This window comes from Myotis brandtii, unplaced genomic scaffold (genome assembly GCF_000412655.1).
Source record: "Myotis brandtii unplaced genomic scaffold, ASM41265v1 scaffold84, whole genome shotgun sequence".
Lineage (NCBI taxonomy): Eukaryota > Metazoa > Chordata > Mammalia > Chiroptera > Vespertilionidae > Myotis > Myotis brandtii.
In genome coordinates this window covers 5,622,496-5,643,556 of record NW_005371410.1, presented here as the reverse complement: position 1 = coordinate 5,643,556, position 21,061 = coordinate 5,622,496, and the positions used below count along the sequence as shown (strand labels likewise).

Sequence of the window (21,061 nt, the reverse complement as noted above, 5' to 3'; positions counted from 1 at the left end):
ACCCCCCCCCCCCCCCGCAGTGCACAAATTTTTATGCACCGGGCCTCTAGTTATTATTATAATAAGCAAACATCTGGGATTCCCTTTTCTCACAAGGTAAATCAGTGCTTCTCAAAGAATGGTTCAGAGAGCTGTGGTGTCCCTGTGACATTTTTAGAGTGTCTATAAGGTCCAAAGCATACAATGGAGTTTTCCAGAAGCTAAATGACGAGATTATAATATACCAAAATACAGAAGTTGTTATGAGACACAAGCTGTCTTATATTAAATCAGATATTAAAGATATTTGCAAAAATGTAAAACAGGGACACTTTTCTCACTGAATGGTATTGTTCTGAGAAAAAAAAAATTTTTTTTTTAAACTCTAAAAGTTCTCAACCCGGCTGGTGTGGCTCAGTGGTTGAGTGTCACCTATGAACCAGTAGATCATGGTTCAATTCCCAGTCAGAGCACAGGCCTGGGTTGCAAGCTTGATACCCAGTGTGGGGCATACAGGAGGCAACCGATCAATGATTTTTCTCTCATTGTTGATGTTTTCCTCTCCCTCTCCCTTCCTCTCTGAAATCAATAAAAAATATATTTTTTAAAAAGGACGGGGTTGCCAAACCGGTTTGGCTCCGTGGATAGAGCGTCGGCCTGCAGACTGAAAGGTCCCAGGTTTGATTCCAGTCGAGGGCATGTACCTTGGTTGCAGGCACATCCCCAGTGGGAGGTGTGCAGGAGGTAGCTGGTCGATGTTTCTCTCTCATCGATGTTTCTAACTCTCTATCCCTCTCCCTTCCTCTCTGTAAAAAATCAATAAAATATATTTAAAAAAAAAAGGACGGGGCAGGCTAGAAGGAGTCAATGGGGGAAAGAGGGGAACATATGTAATACTTTCTAAGTCTGCCCCAATACCCTGGGGGCATATAAAGTCTTACACATAATGGTGATTCTAATCTATTTAATTTTAATTATGGATGGTGGTTGAAATTACTGTACAAGTAGGTGAGTTGAATGGCCTAAAATGTAGCAAAGCAACTAATTTTTCTGGTAAATCCAATTCAAGGGCTTAATGAAGACAATATTCTTGGCTTTTAATCAGTAACATTATGGGTAGGCAAGATACCAATTTCGAGTATGTGTTTGGGGGAACTCAGTTTTAAGTCTTGAACACACAGTGAAAATATCAGCAAATCAATTAGATAGTAAAAACTGAATTGTCTATATGGGAGGGTATTTTTTCAGGCATACCTTTCTGGAGATTTACTTTTTGTACTTCTGGCTGACTGGCTTAGTTTACAACAATGACACAACACACACTGAGTGATGAGTACTTTTGTAAGTCTTAAAACATTAAAGTAACATTACCACTTACATTATGAAATAAAGAAAGCCTCATTACTATAAATCAAACACTTTATAATGTAAAAAATACATTATTTCAAATGCATTTCAAATACACATACACTTATACTTGTAACAAAGAGCCAGAGAACACTTGCAATTCTATCACCACTAAGAACATTACCAACCATACAAGCTACCTGCGGGCTTGCTGTAATGCCATCAACCATTTTATCTTTCTTATTTTTCTTCAATGTTACTAATAATTTTTTACTTCCTTTAATCTCATTCACTTTATATTCACCTGTTGTATGTCAGTATTACCAAGAGTATTTGCATATTGTGTTAAGGTTTACCCTCGATTATAGGTACTAATGTTGTCATAGCCTAATCTTGTATCACAGTACTATTATTACTTGAAAAAATACTTAAAACATGCTTTCAAATTGTTGCTCAAGTTAAATTAGCTTATACCTCTAGTAATTCTGATGAAACATCAAATTTGTATTCTTTCCCATTTTCTTCCTCTGGTTCCATGCGTTTATAAAACAGCATATATGCACTATGTGTCTTTAAGAGGAAAAAAAAAGTACATTTTCAGTTTGATAAAAAATGACTATTAAAGAAGGCAACATGTACAGCATGGATGGAACTGGAGAGCATTCTGCTAAGTGATATAAGCCAGTCAATGAAAGAAAAATACCACATGATCTCACTCATTTATGGATAATTAAGACCATTATAAACTGATGAACAAAAATAGACACAGAGGCAGAGCAACACTGAACAGACTGTAAAACTACAGGGGGAAGGCTGGAGAGGGTTGTGGGTAAGGGGGGGGTGCGGGTAAGAGATCAACCAAAGGACTTGTATGCATGCATATAAGCATAACCAATGGACACAAGACACTGGGGGGTAGGGGAGGCCAGGGGAAGGTCAGGGGAAGAAAAGAAAAAAGGAGACATATGTAATACTCTTTGTAATACTTTAAGCAATAAAACAAAATTTTTTAAAAAAGAAGGCAACATAAAAAAAGAGAACGATGTAAAATTACATATGAAATGGTTACCTTTTCAAAAGAGAAATCCATAAACTTATCTGTAACAGAATCGTAGGTCTTGGTCTGTTTTAAAAAATAAGTTTCCTTCTTTAGAAAATGGGCACATTCAGTTGAATTACATATAAAATATTTTTTAAAAAGCTGTTTAATACTATGCAATAACTTCATCAATAGTTTCTCAAATAGCATTGCATTTATAAAAATCCTTAACAGCAATTTTTGGCTAAGAGTACTAAAATTGGAGATTCAAAATGTATTTTAAGGTACTTTACCATAAAATATATAAAACATAAAGAAATAAAAGGAACTTGCAAATTTAAAAAACTCTTATAAAAGAAGAGTTTTTTGTTAAGTTTACTTTTTTTTTTTAGGAATAGTTCTGTGAATAACATTTAGAGATGCAATCAGTTTAGTGATAGCTTCATTATTTACTCCTCCTTTTACCCATTTCCAAAGTATTAGCAATTTTCCTACTTCTTTTATATTCAGAATAGTATAAGGACACCAAAGAGCAATAAAAAGTCCATTAAAATCCAAAATGTGAATAATTATTTCACAATAAACATGGCTATCAAAGTGAAAAACTGGTTTATCTGGGCTTATCTGTGAAATGGAAATGACTATTAAATATTTGACTTATAAGAATTAACAGGGTATTTTTAAAGTTTTCATAAAACTGGTAGGAGTGAAATTATTACAATTATACTCCAACCTAATGATCTTTTTGTATATCTTACTGCTAATTATGTAACAGGTAAGCTATTCTTTTTCTATCCTGTCACTTGTAATAACCAGGTTGCTGCTGCTTTATAAAAGGGATCGAATAAACAATTCTTTAAAGCTCAGCTCAATCTAACTTCCTTGTCAAAAAATGTTCATAATCTATATATATAAAAGCCTAAGCGACTGTTGGACCGGTAGCTATGACACACACTGACCACCAGGGGGCAGACACTCTGACCCGTAGGTTAGCTTGCTGCTGGGGATCTGGCCGATCTGGACTGGGCAAGACAGGCCAGACACACCCTGGAGCCCTCCTGCAATCACTCCCTGGCCCCCATCGTGCACCGGTGGGGTCCCTCGGAGAGCCGGTTTAGGCCCAATCCCTGCAGGCCAGGCTCAGGGACCCCACCAATGAAAATTTGTGCACTGGGCCTCTAGTAAGTCAATAAAGAGTAATTTCTTTTGGCTTTAATCCCAAAGCATTCAAGAAAACAACTTATTCAATCATAATGTCACAAGGCAAGGTAATTCAAGTTCTATACTATTATTTAATTTTCAATTGTTAAGTCTTAACCTTCTTAATCAGTTGAAGGCAAAAATAGTAATTTTAAAAATATTTTCCAGCGTCTATTATATACTCCAAACATACTAAACTTCCATTAATACCAGCAGAATAAAATTTAGATCGAATCATAATGATTAAAAAGAAAGTTAAGTGATTCTGCTATTGGATTTTATGATATTGCAAAGCATGTGAAAGTCACAAACTATTTATAATTTCTAAATAAAACTTACTGTCATTTCTCCACCAAAACATTCAGAGGCAAGTTGAGCAGAATCAAAAGGTTTTACCTCAGCATCATTAAAAAGATACCTAAAACAGAGCAAGTAGTGTTGATAAAGTATATATGTACTGAATACCTCTCTATTATGCCTATTTTAAAAATATTTAGGTTATATACTGATATATTATAAGTAATTATCAAACTATTATTAATATAAGGTAAATTCTAACTAAGCTCTTGTTTTGACAACTCTAATCCACTAGAAATTGGGAATATAATTTTACAACAGTCATAACCACCCTAAAATTTGAGATTCATTTATAACCTAGAAGTACAGGAGTTTGTAAAAGTAATAAAAAGTTTGCATAAATATAACATGTAACATGGACAAAAAATATTAAGAAATGGAAGAACTTCCAAAGATAAAGATGCCATTTTAAAATTTATGATAAAAAAATGATTCAAAGTATATTTATGGAAATATATTCAAATGGACAAAAACATTAAAGATATCATAACATGACTGACTTAAAGAGTGAGAAATAGTTGAACTATTCTATTCTGTTAAGTGCAGATTGAGACTTATCTAACAACATCTGAAGACATTTGAAAACCAAAAAATAGTTATGAAAGAACTGATTTAATAACTTCCAACCATCTCTATATATAAAAGCCTAAGCGACCAGCTGACCGGTAGCTATGACATGCCCTGACCACCAGGGGGCAGGCGCTCAATGGAGGAGCTGCCAAGCTGCGTTGACTTGGCAGCTGTGGTTCTTGGGTGACACACCCAGAACCAGAGAGAAGGGAGCCTGATTCCGGGGTGCATCACCCGAGAACCACCTTCTCACAATCCGGGACACGTTGGGGGATATCAGAGAGCCAGTTTCAGCCCGATCCCCACTGACCAGGCTGAGGGACTCCACCGGTGCACGAATCCATGCACTGAGCCTCTAGTTAACTTGATAAAAGAAGATAAAATAGAATGTGTGTGTTAAAGGAGAAAGGAAAGGTAAAGAGAGTGGAGCATGAAGGTTAACTTACTGTGGTTTTTGTTTTTGGTTTTTTTTTGGAAAATATATTGATTTCAGAGAAGGGAGAGGGAGAGAGAAATAGAAACATCAATGATGAGAGAAAATCATTGATCAGCTGCCTCCTGCACGCCCCACACCGGCGATTGAACCTGCAACCCAGGCATGTGCCTTGAGTAGAAATCAAATTGTGGTCGATGCTCAACCGCTAAGTCATGCCATCCCGGTTAGGTTAGCTTCTAACCAGAATATATAAGGACTTTGTGGCCACCCTATAGACAGAATTCAGTAAAAGCTCTTGAATAAGTGAACACAGACAGGTAAGATTTGGAAGGTGCAATATGTTCTATGAATATAAAATTGCATGCAAAATTTTGTGTGTTCATTCTTTCTGAAGAAAGCATTAATAAAATTCTCAAAGGAGTCTAGAGATCCATGAAGTTTAATAATTAAGTCATATTGTCTTTTGAAAGTCACTTTCATTTAAAAATTTGGTCTAACCGCTTTCCTAAATTTATAAAGTTTTCAGAAAACTGACATCAGAAAACATATCTGAAGAGAAAACTATCAACAGCTTATACCTTAAAAAAAGATTTTTTTAAATCCCAATAAAATATTTAAAACTCACCATTTATTGTTTTTATAAGCATGTGGATTGACTATATCTCTAATGAAGCTATAATAGTGCCCACCATCTGCTGTTCCTGTGTGAACAGTCACTCCAATCAAGTCATATTCATAGCTCTCTGTGTCTTTTGAATGATCACTGACTTCCTTAAAGCCTGAAATGATTTACATAAAATAATGGCAATAATTTTGAAAACTACAGTGACACCTTAGAATCACTTTATATACTTTACGTACATAAGCAGGTACAGGTACTTTATATATTAAAATAGGTACAAAACAACTGCATTTGCTAGTCATTCACCATCCATAGCCTAAAATTTTAAGGAACATTTATACAAATTGGAAAAACAACCACATATTAGTGCAAAACTATGGACAACAAATTCCTTATCTTGACATAAGTTTCTCCTACTTCCATCCATGGAAGCGTCATGAAAAATAGAAAGAAGCACAGTTCCTGTGCAGTCTTGCTATAATTTTAGAAATGGTTTGAAGAGTTCTAAAAAGAAGAATATATATATACAATGCTCATTTTTTTAAAAAAATATATTTTATTGATTTTTCACAGAGAGTAAGGGAGAGGGATAGAGTTAGAAACATCGATGAGAGAGAAACATCAATCAGCTGCCTCCCGCACACTCCCCACTGGGGATGTGCCCGCAACCAAGGCACATGCCCTTGACCGGAATCGAACCCGGGACCCTTCAGTCCGCAGGCCGACGCTCCATCCACTGAACCAAACCGGTCAGGCTCATTTCTTAACTTCACCTGTATTTTAAAACTTATCATCTCTACTGGCTCATTTCCCATAGCTTCTAAATATACCCAAATGCTAACTTTAAAAATTCCCTCCCATAACTCCATATTCCTTCATAGCTATAGCCGCCATCTTCTCTCCTCTCTTCAAATAAAGACCATGTTCTTCTCTTGAAAGAATACCCTACACTCATTGTTCATACCTCTCTCACCTCTCATTTAGTGAGAGTAAAACATTATTGAATCCTCAGTAAGTGCCAGGAAATAGAATATAAAGATCGAATCATTGTTCTCTTTCCTAAATCTTATAGTAACTTCTTTAAACCTTAAAATTTTAAATCAGCATAACTTTTTATACAAAGAAAACATTGCCAGGACCCTTAATATGTAAAATGGAACTTCTCTGACTAAAAAAGAATGTAAAAGGCAAGCGCCCTAGATCTGTTCTGCTTTCTTCTCTCATCTATTCCCATTCCTCACCTCTGTGGTCCTTGAGTGGCATATGAAGAATTTTGAAAATCACTGGTCTTATGGTAGTAATAGCAATTTAGAGGTAACTTATGAACCAAGGGCCATCTCTGACTCATTGCAATCTACCTTCCTATTGCAATACCCAAATGAAATTGCTCCAGTAAAGATAACCAAAATTCTTCTCCATCACACTTACTGAAACTGTTGTTTTTCTTTAGCATCCAATAATTCTGATCACAGTCCTTCTTTCTTGAGATCTTGAAATACTGACCCCTTATTCACCTAGCTGATCCAACCAGAAACCTGAGTCACTCAACTTTTCCTCCTCATTCTAGTAGCACACTGACTAAAATTAAATGTAATCTTCAAAGGGGGCAGATACCTTGTTCTTTGTTGTCACTATAGTCCCATTACTACAAGAATAGCGAATTAGATAGTAGGTAGATGTTCAATAACTTTGTTGGATTCATTTATTCAATCGAGTCCTGTAAACTGCATCTCTATACACTTCTTCAACCTTACTGGTACGCTTTCTCATCTAAGTTACCACCTCTGTAGTTTACCAGAATGGCCTCCCCACACCCCTGTCATCCATTTTGATTGCTGTAGTCAGATTAACCTTTTCCAGATCCCACCTGGTTCCCATCTCAGTTCTCTGCTTAAAATCTTCCAATGGTTTCACACTGAATAAAGATCAAAATTTTTAACATGACCTACCAAAAAAATGATTTGGCCCCTGCCATTTGCCCATTTTATCAGCTCCACTCCTCACCTGCCAAAGAGCTTATCCATTCCTCTCAATCTAGCTCTTACTCAAGTTCTGCTTAAATGTCACCTTCTCATAAAAGTCCTCCCTGATTCCCTTAGAAGTATGTAATACATTCACTGTCCTATTGACATTAAATCATGTTTGTAATTTCTCGTTCAATATAAGACTTGCCCACTAGACTTAAGTTCTACAAGGGAGGGACATTTATCTTGCTCACTACAGCGTCCCCAATGCTTAGAAGAGTGCCTAGAACACAGTACTAGTAGATATTCAATATTACCTTGGTAACTGACTGAACGTGCCACATTGTCTTTAAAAACATTCTTCTTTTTAAGATTCAGTTCCATTTTGTTAAAATGTATAGTTTATTACAACTTTGTAATTAAAACTATCTGGTTATGGAGACTTACAATAAAAGAAAAGAGATGGAAAGTTACCTTCTTTCCTATCACTCTTTCCCATAAGAAAATCTTCTGTGTAGGGTGTCATATCCAAACGTAGTGGGAAGGAAAAGTGTGTGTTCACTTTCTCTTTCATCATCGTTACCATATTGAATGTATACCTCATAGTATTAAAACTCAGAATGCGAGGCAATTTCTTAAAACATGCCCTGAAACACAGAAAAATTAATGAATAAAACTTTTGTTAAAAATTATCTTTCAAAAGTACTTCAATCATGTAAGAGGGGGACATATACATATATGACCTCTTATATGACTTTTTTCATTCTGAAACAACTTTCTTGTGTCTAGGTAAAAAAAAATTAAGTAGACTGTGATAACATAATGAAGATATATAAAGGTGCTATGGAAGTATAGAAAAGAGTCACATCATACTTCAAAGGCAAGGAGGTCTTTGGTTCAGTTTCCTTTTCCACCTTAAAGAACAGGGTTTGAAATATTTATTTTTGTGAACTAAAACTGCAGTTTCTGTATCATTTACTAGATGTAGGACCCTAAACAAATTACTTAGCCTCTCTAAGCTTAATTCCTGTTTGTAAAATGGGACTAAAGTGGCTACTCCCTATAACTTTTAGAATGCTGCCTGGCAAATATCATTCAATATATGTTGCCTGATAGTACAACAATCACAGCAGTAGCAGCAGAAAGTCAACTGGTTACCTAAATCTTATGGTTGACATATTACTGGTAGTTCAAGTAAAAAAAAAAACAAAAACAAAAAACCTACAAAATTTTGTTTTAAACAAAATCTATAATAATAAAAGTGTAATATGCTAATTAGACCAGATGTCCTTCCATCAGGAGGACGAAGCCAGGGCTGCGAGGGAAGCCCGGGTCCCGGGCGCCAGAGGGAAGCCAGTGCCGGCAGCCGGGGGAAGGAAAGCCTACTCTTGCACGAATTTTGTGCATCAGGTCTCTAGTATATATATAAATGTAAATTTATAAAAAATATTAATTTTAGGAAACAATACTTCACTGTACACAGGAGTCAAAAGAGAATTTGTTTAAACCAAGAGCACAGTATTTTTGTTTTATAAAGAAATTCAGAAAGATGAAGGAGATAGGGAAAAGATGTCATAAGTAAAGGCAGTAAGTAGTCCAAAAATTCATCATTACTGATTATTTAGGACTAGCAAATGAAAAGGTTACAGAAGTATAAAGGAGTTAAATGATGAAGGGCCTTGTATGTAATGTTAAGAGTATGAATTATCCTGAAATATGAGAGTCACTAACAGACTTGTGGTGGGCAATGGAATGTGCACTGAGCCAGAGGATAAAATAAACATCTGGAAAGATAAGAATTTATGTTACAGACCTATTAAATCTATGAGAGTAAGACAGTTGTAAGAGAACAGCACAGCACTCCGAATTAGGTAAGATTAATTTGGGAATCATTAGTATGTCAGCAGAGATTAATGTTATGGTGGTATGTAAAATTATTCAGGAAAGAATAAACTGAGAAAACAAAAGGTTAAAGATAGAGCAGAATATGATCCTCCGTACATTTCTGCTGACCACTTACTATGTTATTACAGACATCTATAAGTATGTTAAGAACACAAAAGTCTGATTAACACTTTGCCTGGGAGAGATGAGACAGTGTTTAGATAAACCAAAACTAGTAGATTAGCAAAAAAAAAAAAAAAAAAAAAAGGAAATGTTACAAGAAGCATATTAAGAATGACAGATTTATTCCAAGTAAAAAGAGATTCTCCAAAGAACGTGACTCACTCTATCAATTATCTTTTGACTGACTCATTATATTCCACCACAATAAAAAACTTGAGTGACACCATTTTGTGTGAGTCCTTAATTCTTACCCTAATCCAATTATCAGATGAGCTTTTCTTCTTCCAATAACTGCCTGTACAGTTATACTTTCATTTGAATAAGTCCACCCACAACCTTTCTCTTTTGCAACCAACTTGAACTCTGAAGATGGAGACAAAGAGTACCACTCCCTTCAAATACATATTTACGTATTCAAATACGTAAGCAATGGCTTTTTTTTTCTCTGCCTTCAACATGATTTCATCTAGAAAACTCTGTTTGATCCCCAAGTTCATTTTAAATTCCATCTTCCTTGCTGATTTTTGTCAAACTTCTAAAATGAATGATCTGTATTTGACACCATGTGCCCTGACAACCTGCTTTTATTGCTACAACTTGACAAAACACACCAAGTACTTATTTGAAACAAAACCCAATGCTTTTTACTCAGCTTTCCTCCCCCACCCCCAATCTCTGAATACCTTCTTAAGATTCTCTTCCCCAGTTTCTGGGTTACCTGCCTGTCCTGATTTTCTTTCTTAGATTCTGTCACTTTTCCCTCTGTACATTTAGGATGACTTAAGTCTGTGTACTTTGCAATAGTTATGTTCTTTCTCAGGCAGATGTTCTGATGCCTTCAGTCAATTATGCAGATAATCCAAAATCTAGATATTAATTACTTGATGTTACTATATATTACCAATCTTGCAAATCCTCTACCTGAATGATGTAGGCTGGCCTATTTCTGGACCTGCTGCATATACAAGGTCATTTCCATTTCTCTGCCTTTGTTCCTAGCAACTAGCTGTATAAGATGCTCTTTCAATCTAATTTCTACTTGTCATTCAATATTCACCTGTAGAACTTAAACATCTTTACCCAATTACTCTGTCCTGAACTGGCTATCCTATGCCTGAGCTCTGAAGAAAAACAATCTCTCATTATAGAGATTCAGAAAAGGATGTCTTCAGTTCATGAGTAGACTCTTTATCCTGCTCCACTAAATGCAGAGGAGAGAAATAAGCAATCGGACAGACTTTGGTAAATATTTGATTAATTAAGAGAGAAAATCTGAAACATTTAAGGGTGCTTGAAAGTATATTTAAAATACTACCAATAAAAAACTAATAAAATGAGCTCCAAGCAGATGACCTTAACCTTAATCAGATCATTTTAATTAATTAATTTTTTTAAAAATATATTTTATTGATTTTTTACAGAGAGGAAGGGAGAGAGAGATAGAGAGTTAGAAACATCGATGAGAGAGAAACATCGACCAGCTGCCTCCTGCACATCTCCTACTGGGGATGTGCCCGCAAGCCAGGTACATGCCCTTGACCGGAATCGAACCTGGGACCTTTCAGTCCGCAGGCCGACGCTCTATCCACTGAGCCAAACCGGTTTCGGCGGATAATTTTAATTTATATAAGTTTGTGTTTTACTTCCATTTGATGATTATCAAAATAACATTACATTTAAAAACATACCTTTTTTCAGCTCGTACTTTCTTCCCGCAATGAGAACAAGTATACATGTTGTCACCTTCTAAAGTATCTTTAATAGTAACTTCATCAAGAGACTCCTGTATATAAAGCCAGAGTTAAAAGTTTTATTACTTACAGCATGCAAAAATACAAAAAAAAATAGTAATTACAATTTGGGTAAATACACAGAGGAAAACCAAATTTTTAAAAATATTTTTATTGATTTTAGAGAGGAAATAAGAGGGAGAGATAGAAACATCAATGATGAGAGGAAATCATCAATCGGCTGCCTCCTACACACCCCACACTGGGGACAGAGTCTGCAACCTGGCATATGCCCTTGACCAGAATCGAACCTGGGGTCTTTCAGTCCACAAGCCGACATTCTATCCACTGAGCCAAACCGGCTAGGGCCAAAATATTTTTTAAAGTGAATTCTTAATTTCAATAACAATTGTTTTTCCTCACATTGACACAAATACTCTCTGAATCTTATTAAATTTTTCAAAAGTGAAGCATTTAAATTTTGATTAGGAAAAGATCAACTTTGTGGTCTATCTTTAGTTCTTATCTTGAGTAGCACAGTATGAGAAAATAGAAGACAGTTAACTTTCAAAATGAGAAGCATAATGCTGCTATATACAAATAGTTTAAAGCAGGAAAAAGTCTACAAATATATACACTTACATAAATGTTCTTCATATCAGCCACTTGGCATCTCACAGTATAAAACTCTTCAGCAGTCTGACTAACGTGTTCACAATCCTGGTCAATTAACAGTAAAAAGTTAGTAATCTTTATAATAAGCTAATTAAGATTTCTAAAAAGCAAAGAACAGGTAGAATACTTACCAAGGATACAACATTGTTTGTAATTACACCTCCAAACAAACTTTTGACAGTATTTTTCTTTGAAACAAACAAACAAACAAACAAAAGTCAGTAACTAAAGTTGGGCAAATCTCTACAAATGTCAAGAAACTTCAGTATTCTGGTACGAACCAGTTCTGGAGACATTTCTTCAATTTTGGTAATTAGATCGGTAAAAAACTCTGTCATATCTTTCTGCTCCCCAGTATTCAGAGGCTGCTTATCCATGGTGTATGTTTTACAGAAGGGTCTAGGATTATATGCTTTGCATTCACTCTCCTGTAAATGAATGGTGGGGGTGGAAGTGGGGAAAATGATTACAAAATAATAAAATAAAGAAACCTAAGTCTCGCTCTGGCTGGTATTGCTAAATGGTAAGAGCATAGGCACATGCACGGAAGGATCTTGGGTTCAATTCTAGCCAATGGCACACACCTCAGCTGTAGGCTCAATCCCTGGCCCCAGCTGGGTGCAAGTGGAAGGCAACCAATCACTGTGTATCTCCCCCATCAATGTGTTTCTCTCTCCCTCCCTCTCTGTCCCTCTCGTTCTCTCACTCTCTCTCTCTCTCCCCACCCCCCTCTCTTCCATTATCTCTAAAACTCAATGGAAAAAAATATCCTCAGGTAATGATTAACAAAGAATAAAAAAGAAAATAAAGAGAAGCAGCAAAATCACACAGGGTAATGTTCCATGCTGATGAACCTGGATACTATTCTGTTCATAATAAAGAACCACTGAAATGTTTTAAGCCCGGAAGTAATATTGTAAGATTAGCAATTAAAAAAACACAATACACTGATTGAGTGAACTTTTATAGTTATGGAAGTAAGAGGGGGAAGGGGGGAAAGAAATCAGAAAACTCTAAGCCTAAGGAGGGGCAGAGGGACTGTGACAGAAAAAGGGATTCTTCAAAAGAGAATAACAGGGTGTAAATAACTGAGATATAGCTATTAAAAGTACCAGTAAGTAACAAATTTGATTTGAAAAATAACGGTATATAGTCAGGACAATGTCAAAACAAATGAGCTCTAATATTTTCAGCTTTGGTCAGAGGGTGTATCTAATTACGTTTTTTAAAAAATACTAGAGGCCTGGTGCACAGATTCGTGCACAGATGGGGTCCCCTGGCCTGGCCTGTGGGGATCGGGCTGAAACCAGCTCTCTGACATCCCCTGAGGGGTTCTGGATTGCGAGAGGGCATAGGCCAGGCCGAGGGACCCCACTGGTGCACAATCGGGGCCAGGGAGGGACTGTGGGAGGTTGGCCACCCAAGGAGGGCTCCAGGGCGTGTCTGGCCCATCTGGCCCAGTCCCGATCAGCCGGACACCAAACAGCAAGCTAACCTACGGGTTGGAGTGTCTGCTCCCCTGGTAGTCAGTATGCGACATAGCGACTGACTGAATGGTCGAACAAACGGTTGGACACTTAGCATATTAGGCTTTTATTATATAGGATTTTTATTGTTGGGAGTACTACAGATGTCCCCCTTCATTTCCCTCCTCTTTAGCCCCCCTACTCCCCTTTCACCACCCTACTGTCTGTGTTCATGGGCAATGCATACATGGATATAAGTTCTTTGGTTAATATCTTCCCAACCCTATCCCATACACGATTTTCAAACATACCATTAAATATGTAAACATTTTTTGAAGCTCCAGAAGAGTGGTCTTATGCTTCATATCTTCTGAATACTGAAATTCAAAAGAAAACATTCAATTAAAAGATACTGACATTAGACATTCTAGCAAATAAAGTATTACAATATGCTTTACACCATCCATTTTCTTTTAGATATGTGTAGAAAAAACAAAGGCACAGTCTAGCAATTTTAGCATTAAAAATGGAAGTATTTTGTTCATTATATAAATACAGCCATCACCATTATGTAAGAAAATTGAATAAAGACATCTTTAAAAAGTCACTTTCTTTGTCTGGCCTGTGTGCTCAGTGGATGAACTTCGACTTATGAACCAGGAAATCACGGTTCAATTCCTGGTCAGGGCACATGCCGGGGTTGCAGGCTCGATCCCCAGTAGGGGGTGTGCAGGAGGCAGCTAATCAATGATTCTTTCTTATCATTGATGTTTCTATCTCTCTCTCCCTCCCACTTCCTCTCTGAAATCAATAAAAATATATTAAAAAAACAAAGCCCACACATGGAGTTAGCTAGTTATATAATCAAATTTTGTCATTTTTTAAAAAATTCATAAATTGCTTCTCAAACAATATTTCAGTAAATTCAAAAAAATCAAGATTTGGCCACAGAATTTTAAAATTTTGTTTTATAGTTTTAATTTTTAAAGTGAGAAAATTGTACCTTAGCAGTGAAGACAGCCTGTCTTGCTTCAGGTATCATATAAAGTTGCTGAATAGTTGAAGCCAAGTAACAAGTAGCTCCAAGGTTAGTCAGGCCAACAAATCTACACTCAGCACGGACATCCTCGTGAGGCCAGTAATCCCATTTATACGGTGCATGGGCTGCTGAAAAGAGAGGGAAGAAAAAATGTCCCCCAAACAAACTATTAAACATAATGTATTGTTTTCATTAACAACCATTACCCTCCATTACGTATTTAGTTAATATGCATAAAATATTATATATGGTAATTTTTAAATTAGTAGTAAGAACACATAGTAAAACTAATTCATTCCCTAAAAATTCAAAGGACTGTCACAACTTCATTTAATACTAAATTATTTAACAAAAAAAGTTTAAGTACTTTAGCTATCTATAAAACGTCCTTCACACTTGTTTTTTTAAAAAACAATTAAAATTTTTTAACTTCAATAACATCTAAGCAACATTTATAATTGATTGTTAATCATTTATAATCATTTATAAGTGTTTGAACAGTGATTTCTTTCTTTGAAATATGCCCTTCAAAAATCTGATTTCTCCATACAAATTTTAAAAAGATTAAAGAAAAAGAAGAATGCTTACACTGCATGTGTTGTGCCATAACCCAGTTGTGTATTAGCCTGTAGTTCTCAACAGACCCCTTTACCATCTCTACTAACAAATCATAAGCAGCAGCTCTTGAAGAATGTGATTTGCACTTTGGCTGTTGTCTATCTTTTAGACTAGGCAACAAAAACAGGAGATTGAAGATATCTCTTAAAAATTCCTGAAAAACAGAAAAACCAAGCATATTATCTAAACTTAAATATTAATTATATTTCAAATATAATGAGTAACTTACTCAAACTAAATCCTATGACAATCTACAATTTTCTAAAAGACTGAAAATTTCAAGCAGCATCATATACAATCACTGGAAAGTATTCCCAATGTTCACTTTTCTTAGAGAAAACAGAAGGGTGAGAATCACCTTCATTCTTACCTCCCTCTTGACACCTAATATAGCTCATTCTTACCACAATGCGATTATTTTACAGTCCATTAAGTGACCAAAAGTTTTTGTTAAGGACTCATTACTACCTATCTTGACTGCTTCTGCACTTACTTAAGTTTCTCCTTATTTTACTCTAATAATAACAGTAGTAGCCATCAAAGCAGCAACTTATGCATAATGAGAACTTTTAAGTGCCAGAGGCTCCCAAACAAAAAACATTAAAAACCATGTCTGTTCTGGCCGGGTGGCTCAGTCAAAGCATCGTCACATTCACCAAAAGATTGTGGGTTCAATTCCCAGTCAGGGCACACATCTAAATTGCAGGTTCGATACCCTGCAACCTAGGGGTGTGTATAAGAGGCAACCAATCAATGTTTTTTTCTCACATCGATGTCTCTCTCAAATGAATAAAAACACATCTTGCCTGGAGTTGACAGGTGCCAGAGTCAGGATTTAAGATACCAAGCTCTTAACTTCTATACCAGTGAAGTTCAAACTAATGTGCAAGGTTTTACCAGGTAAAGTACATTTCAGATGTACTTTTTCCTAAATTTGATAACCTTGAGAAAGAGTTACCTTTCCTACTTGTTCTTTCTTAATTTTCTTTGGTAAAGTAGCAAATGACCAATTATGTCCCTCACCCATCTCAAATACTGCTATCATTGATTGTTCTGGGGCATAAAACCTGGGACACTGCATAGAAAAGAGGTAATGTTGTTAAGACTGAGATTCTGCTATACTTAGAAAGTCTGGATTGTAAGGTTGGCCCTTGGCTATCATCTGGAAACTTGAACGGTAAACAGTATCCTCCTGTGATATAAAACTTTTCTTAAGTGATAAAAGTAGCTTACTGTGCCTGTTTGTTTTGGTATATGCTGAGTAACTGCTTTCCATCTGGGAGTATGGAATTTCAGTGACTGTGGTCAATTATTCAAATACTATGTACCTACACCATCCACCCTAATAAAAACCCTGGACTCCTAAATGCAAGAGAGCTTCCCTTACACTGCACATGTATTGTGACATTCACTGCTGGGTGAATTAAGCACAATCTGTGAATCTCCATTGGGGGAGGACTCTTAAAAGCATGTACCTGGTTTCCACCAGAGGTGGCCCCACACTTTCCTTTGCTGCTTTCATTTTGCTGTAATAAAGCTCAGCTATGAGTACAACTAAATGCTGAGCCCTCTGATTCCTTTTAGTGAATCAATGAAGCTGGGGATAGTCATGGGAACCTCTGACATGAGTACCCAATACAGGACAATTTGAAATATTTTCCCATTAATGACTTCAAAGCTCTTCTACCCCACTATTATCAAAGAAAGTAAAATACATAGTTCCTAACTTTGGCTAAGAAATATTGAAAGTAAATATGGTCTTACTTCATACAGTTGAAAGATTATACTTGTCTATCTTAGAATTCAGAGGTGAGATGACTATCTTGTACACAAAGTAACACATTTACTTGAACTAGAAAATAAAACCAGGCTTGGAGGGAGACCAAGATGGCGGCACAGGTAAACACCGCAGACTGCTGCCGCAAACAACCACTTCAAAAATACAACTAAAAGACGGAACGGACATCACCCAGAACCGCAGGAAGGCTGGCTGAGGAGAGACTCTTCAACTAGAAGGAAAAATAACAGCACACCGAGGCTCAGAGGAGGCGCAGTGTGGAAAATACTCAGGTGCGGAGGTGCGCGCGCAAAGCGGGCTGGTGGCTGAGAGCGCGGTTGTCGTTTTCGGTCAGGGGGGAGTCTCAGACTCTGAGCTCCAGATACGGGCGAATCGCTGGGGACTCGGACCCAAACGGGAGAAGCGGGAGTGTCTGGCATCAGTTGGAAGGCAGCTTTCCCTCCGAGGTTTGCAGCGGTTCCGGGGGTTCTGAGAAGCAGAGCCTCTGGGAACAGGACTGAGGGCACCATAACGGCTCCCTCCGCCCGCCCTGTTGAGCCCGCCCCGCCCAAGCCCTGCGCAGAGCCATTTGCCGGATCGCCTCAGGCAAAGGCTAGATTAGCACCTCCCCAGAGGACAGAAGTTTTCCGCGGCAGACACAGCTGATTCACACAGCCAGTCGGCCTGGTGGTCAAATCCCTCTAGTATTAACTACAACAATCAAGGCTCAACTAGAACAAGACTGCGCACAAAGACCACTAGGGGGTGCACCAAGAAAGCATAAAAAATGCGGAGACAAAAAAACATGACAGAAATGGAGGATATAGAGCTAAAAATCGCAATTTTGAGGGCTTGCAAAAATGTGCTAGAAGCTGTCAATAAACTTGAGGAGAGAGTCACGAAAACTAATGAGACCCTCGATGCTATGATAAAGAACCAACTAGAAATTAAGCATACACGGACTGAAATAAAGAATATTATACAGACACCCAATAGCAGACCAGAGGAGCGCAAGAATCAAGTCAAAGATTTGAAATGCGAAGAAGCAAAAAACACCCAACCGGAAAAGCAAAATGAAAAAAGAATCCGAAAATACGAAGATAGTGTAAGGAGCCTCTGGGACAGCTTCAAGCGTACCAACATCAGAATAATAGGGGTGCCAGAAGATGAGAGACAGCAAGATATTGAAAACCTATTTGAAGAAATAATGGCAGAAAACTTCCCCCACCTGGTGAAAGAAATGGACTTACAGGTCCAAGAAGCGCAGAGAACCCCAAACAAAAGGAATCCAAAGAGGACCACACCAAGACACATCATAATTAAAATGCCAAGAGCAAAAGACAAAGAGAGAATCTTAAAAGCAGCAAGAGAAAGAGACTCAATTACCTACAAGGGAATACCCATACGACTGTCAGCTGATTTCTCAACAGAAACTTGGCAGGCCAGAAGGGAATGGCAAGAAATATTCAAAGTGATGAATACCAAGAACCTACAACCAAGATTACTTTATCCAGCAAAGCTATCATTCAGAATTGAAGGTCAGATAAAGAGCTTCACAGATAAGGAAAAGCTAAAGGAGTTCATCACCACTAAACCAGTATTATACGAAATGCTGAAAGGTATCCTTTAAGAAGAGGAAGAAGAAAAAGGTAAAGATACAAATTGTGAACAACAAACATGCATCTATCAACAAGTGAATCTAAGAACCAAGTGAATAAATAATCTGATGTACAGAATGAACTGGTGATTATAATGAATCAGGGACATAGAAAGGGAATGGACTGACTATTCTTGGGGGGGAAAGGGGAATGGGAGATGCGGGAAGTGAATAAATAAATAAATAAATAAATAAATAAATAAATAAAAAAGAAAAAACCAGGCTCACTTAAAAAAAGAAAGGGAATTGGCTAGTAACCATTTAACAATGAATTATCTTTGCCAACCAGTTCAGATCCAGAAATTGAATAAGCTAAATATCTGTAGCTCCAAAGTATTGAAAAAATGTATTTAGAGATAGGGTGAGCAGCTGAAACCAGTAACATCCAGCCCAAATTGGCAAAGGAGATTCAGCTGGGAGACAGTTTGCAGCCGGGAAAGGCAGAGGACTCCAAGAGAAAGGGCGCTGTTGGAGACTGCCGGATCGGGCTCCCCTAACCGGGCAGCCTCCACTGCTGCTGAAATCTCTCCCGGAGCGGCCGGCTCAGCCGCGGAGACCGCGCCATCTTGAGTGGCTGATATCAGAAGCGTATACATCCAGAGACCCTGCAACCATGGCATCCAGGGATCATCTCAAGCAGCGCAACTACGTGCACTCAGACAAGCCCTGCTCCTCCTCACAGAAAGGTCAGATTTGGCCTAGATAAAGGTGCGGTTTGCAATTCAGGTTGGAGAGAGGAACGCGCGGGGGAAGTCTGCGCCCCACAAAGTCCGCGGCCATTGGTGCCAGCATGATCTGTGAGTGTGGAAGGGGTCCTGCAGGGCTGCTGGCAGAAAGGAACTCTAAAAATCAGCCCATAGCTGGACTGGGTGCAAAAAGGCAGCCTCGGATTTTGCCAGTGTGCCAGCTGCTTAGTGCCAGGGGAGAGAGGACATGCGGAAGAGACTGCGCACAGAGCTGGACGGTGGGGGGTTGCCAGTCGCGCACCTTCTCAGGCTCTTTTTTTTTTCTTTTCTTTCTCTCTCCCCCTTAAATCTTTGTGTTTGATTATTAAACCCAATACACAGGATTGCCCAATTGGGGTCACTCACAGAGACTGCAGGGGAAAGTTATTTTTGTTGAACCTGGGAATCAGAGTGGGGAGTAACGATCAAAGAACCAACTCTGGGGCAGCCGACTTTCCCAAACCAGTATTAACTTCGATAGGGAAAACAAAACCTAACTACTGCCTAGAGAGGACTTATAGCCTTGGCGGTCAATCCAGAAACACTGCCACCCAGGGGCTGAACCACAAACTGACTCTTCTGTAAACACAAATAAAGGCAGTCTGGGAAACAAATACTGCCTGCTTTAAAATCAGGACTGTGGTTTACAACACGGAGGAACAGTGTATCGCAGGGAACTTCAACACTCTCTTGAATACATGACAGGACTAAAGCGTGCCGAACAGAAGAGTAGAGGAAGTGAAGGACCTTCACTACCGCACTTTTTTTTTTCACCTTTTACTTAAGAAACTAATTTTTTTTCTTTTTTCATCACCTGATTTTACCTTTTTAATTACATTTTTATTTTTAACCAGTATTACTACTACCATTTTACCTTTTTTTTTTTAAGTGTCATTTTATTTTCTCTTTATTTTATTTTTGGATTAGTATTATACAATCTATTTTCATCTTTCCTTTAGCATCATTTTACTCTATCTCAACTTTACCTTTATGCCAAAACTCTCTTCCTCACTGTTCCCCTTCTGTTGTCCTGTTTCTCTTACCCTATTCCTGCTTTAGATTTTCCCTATTCCTTCTTTTTACCCCGTTAAAATTTCACCCTACTTATATATCTAATTTCCAATCCCCTGCTCTAAATCCATATACACCTCTCTCTCTTCTTTCTTCAGTATCCAAGTTTTTTTTTCTCTGTCGTTTCGTTGTTGTTCGCTTGATTGTTGAGTATATTGGGGGTTTTATGCTTGTTTGTGAGATTGTTCTGCTTTTTCTTTTTCTTTTTCTGTTGGGTTTTTTTTCCCGGTTATTTTTTTGCTTCTGTTTTCCCTCGCCTCGCGTGATATTAGTTGTTGTTTGTAGTTTGCATTCATCTCTAGGGATCTGTTGCTGGAATCTGTTGGGATTAGTGGTTGTTCTATTGGAGTTTTCTCCCCATATAAGTAATTTCTTCGCCTCTTCTATTTCATTCTCTTTCTTTTCTCTCTTCCTTTTTTTTCCTTTTCCAAACTTCATTTTTGCACTCCTTTTCTTTTCTTTTTCTCTTTTTTCTTGTTCTCTTCTTTCTTCCTTATCCCCTAATTCTCTTTGCTCTGGTGGTCACCTTTATTTGGGGTTATTAGTATCGTGAATACATGTGTTCAGTGCCTTGTGTGTTGTGCCTTGTTATGTTGTATTTTGTGCCTTTAAATCAACGCAGCAGAGAGAGAACTACATAACCAAACACCTGGAGAAGAGAGATCATGGGGAGACAAAGAAACAGCCCGCATATGAAAGAAAAACAGGCATCACCAGAAAAG

The 21,061-nt window shown here is 37.6% G+C and overlaps 1 protein-coding gene across 5 annotated transcripts in view; it reads right to left on the bottom strand.

Annotated features, from left to right (window-relative positions):
- The window catches only part of USP34 (ubiquitin specific peptidase 34), a 203,004-nt gene that overhangs the window by 51,844 nt on the left and 130,099 nt on the right, over window positions 1-21,061 (bottom strand). For 4 of the 5 annotated variants that reach the window (XM_014532016.1, XM_014532014.1, XM_014532017.1 and 1 more), the window contains 12 exons: window positions 15,080-15,263; window positions 14,456-14,619; window positions 13,764-13,829; window positions 12,268-12,414; window positions 12,118-12,174; window positions 11,954-12,031; window positions 11,270-11,364; window positions 7,989-8,161; window positions 5,554-5,707; window positions 3,905-3,983; window positions 2,396-2,449; window positions 1,801-1,896 (listed from right to left, as the gene is read on the bottom strand). In XM_014532016.1, the coding sequence (XP_014387502.1) occupies window positions 1,801-1,896; window positions 2,396-2,449; window positions 3,905-3,983; window positions 5,554-5,707; window positions 7,989-8,161; window positions 11,270-11,364; window positions 11,954-12,031; window positions 12,118-12,174; window positions 12,268-12,414; window positions 13,764-13,829; window positions 14,456-14,619; window positions 15,080-15,263 (1,347 nt within the window). The remainder of the gene's footprint in view (window positions 1-1,800; window positions 1,897-2,395; window positions 2,450-3,904; window positions 3,984-5,553; window positions 5,708-7,988; window positions 8,162-11,269; window positions 11,365-11,953; window positions 12,032-12,117; window positions 12,175-12,267; window positions 12,415-13,763; window positions 13,830-14,455; window positions 14,620-15,079; window positions 15,264-21,061) is intronic. The other variant, XM_005884578.2, reaches the window with a different exon arrangement.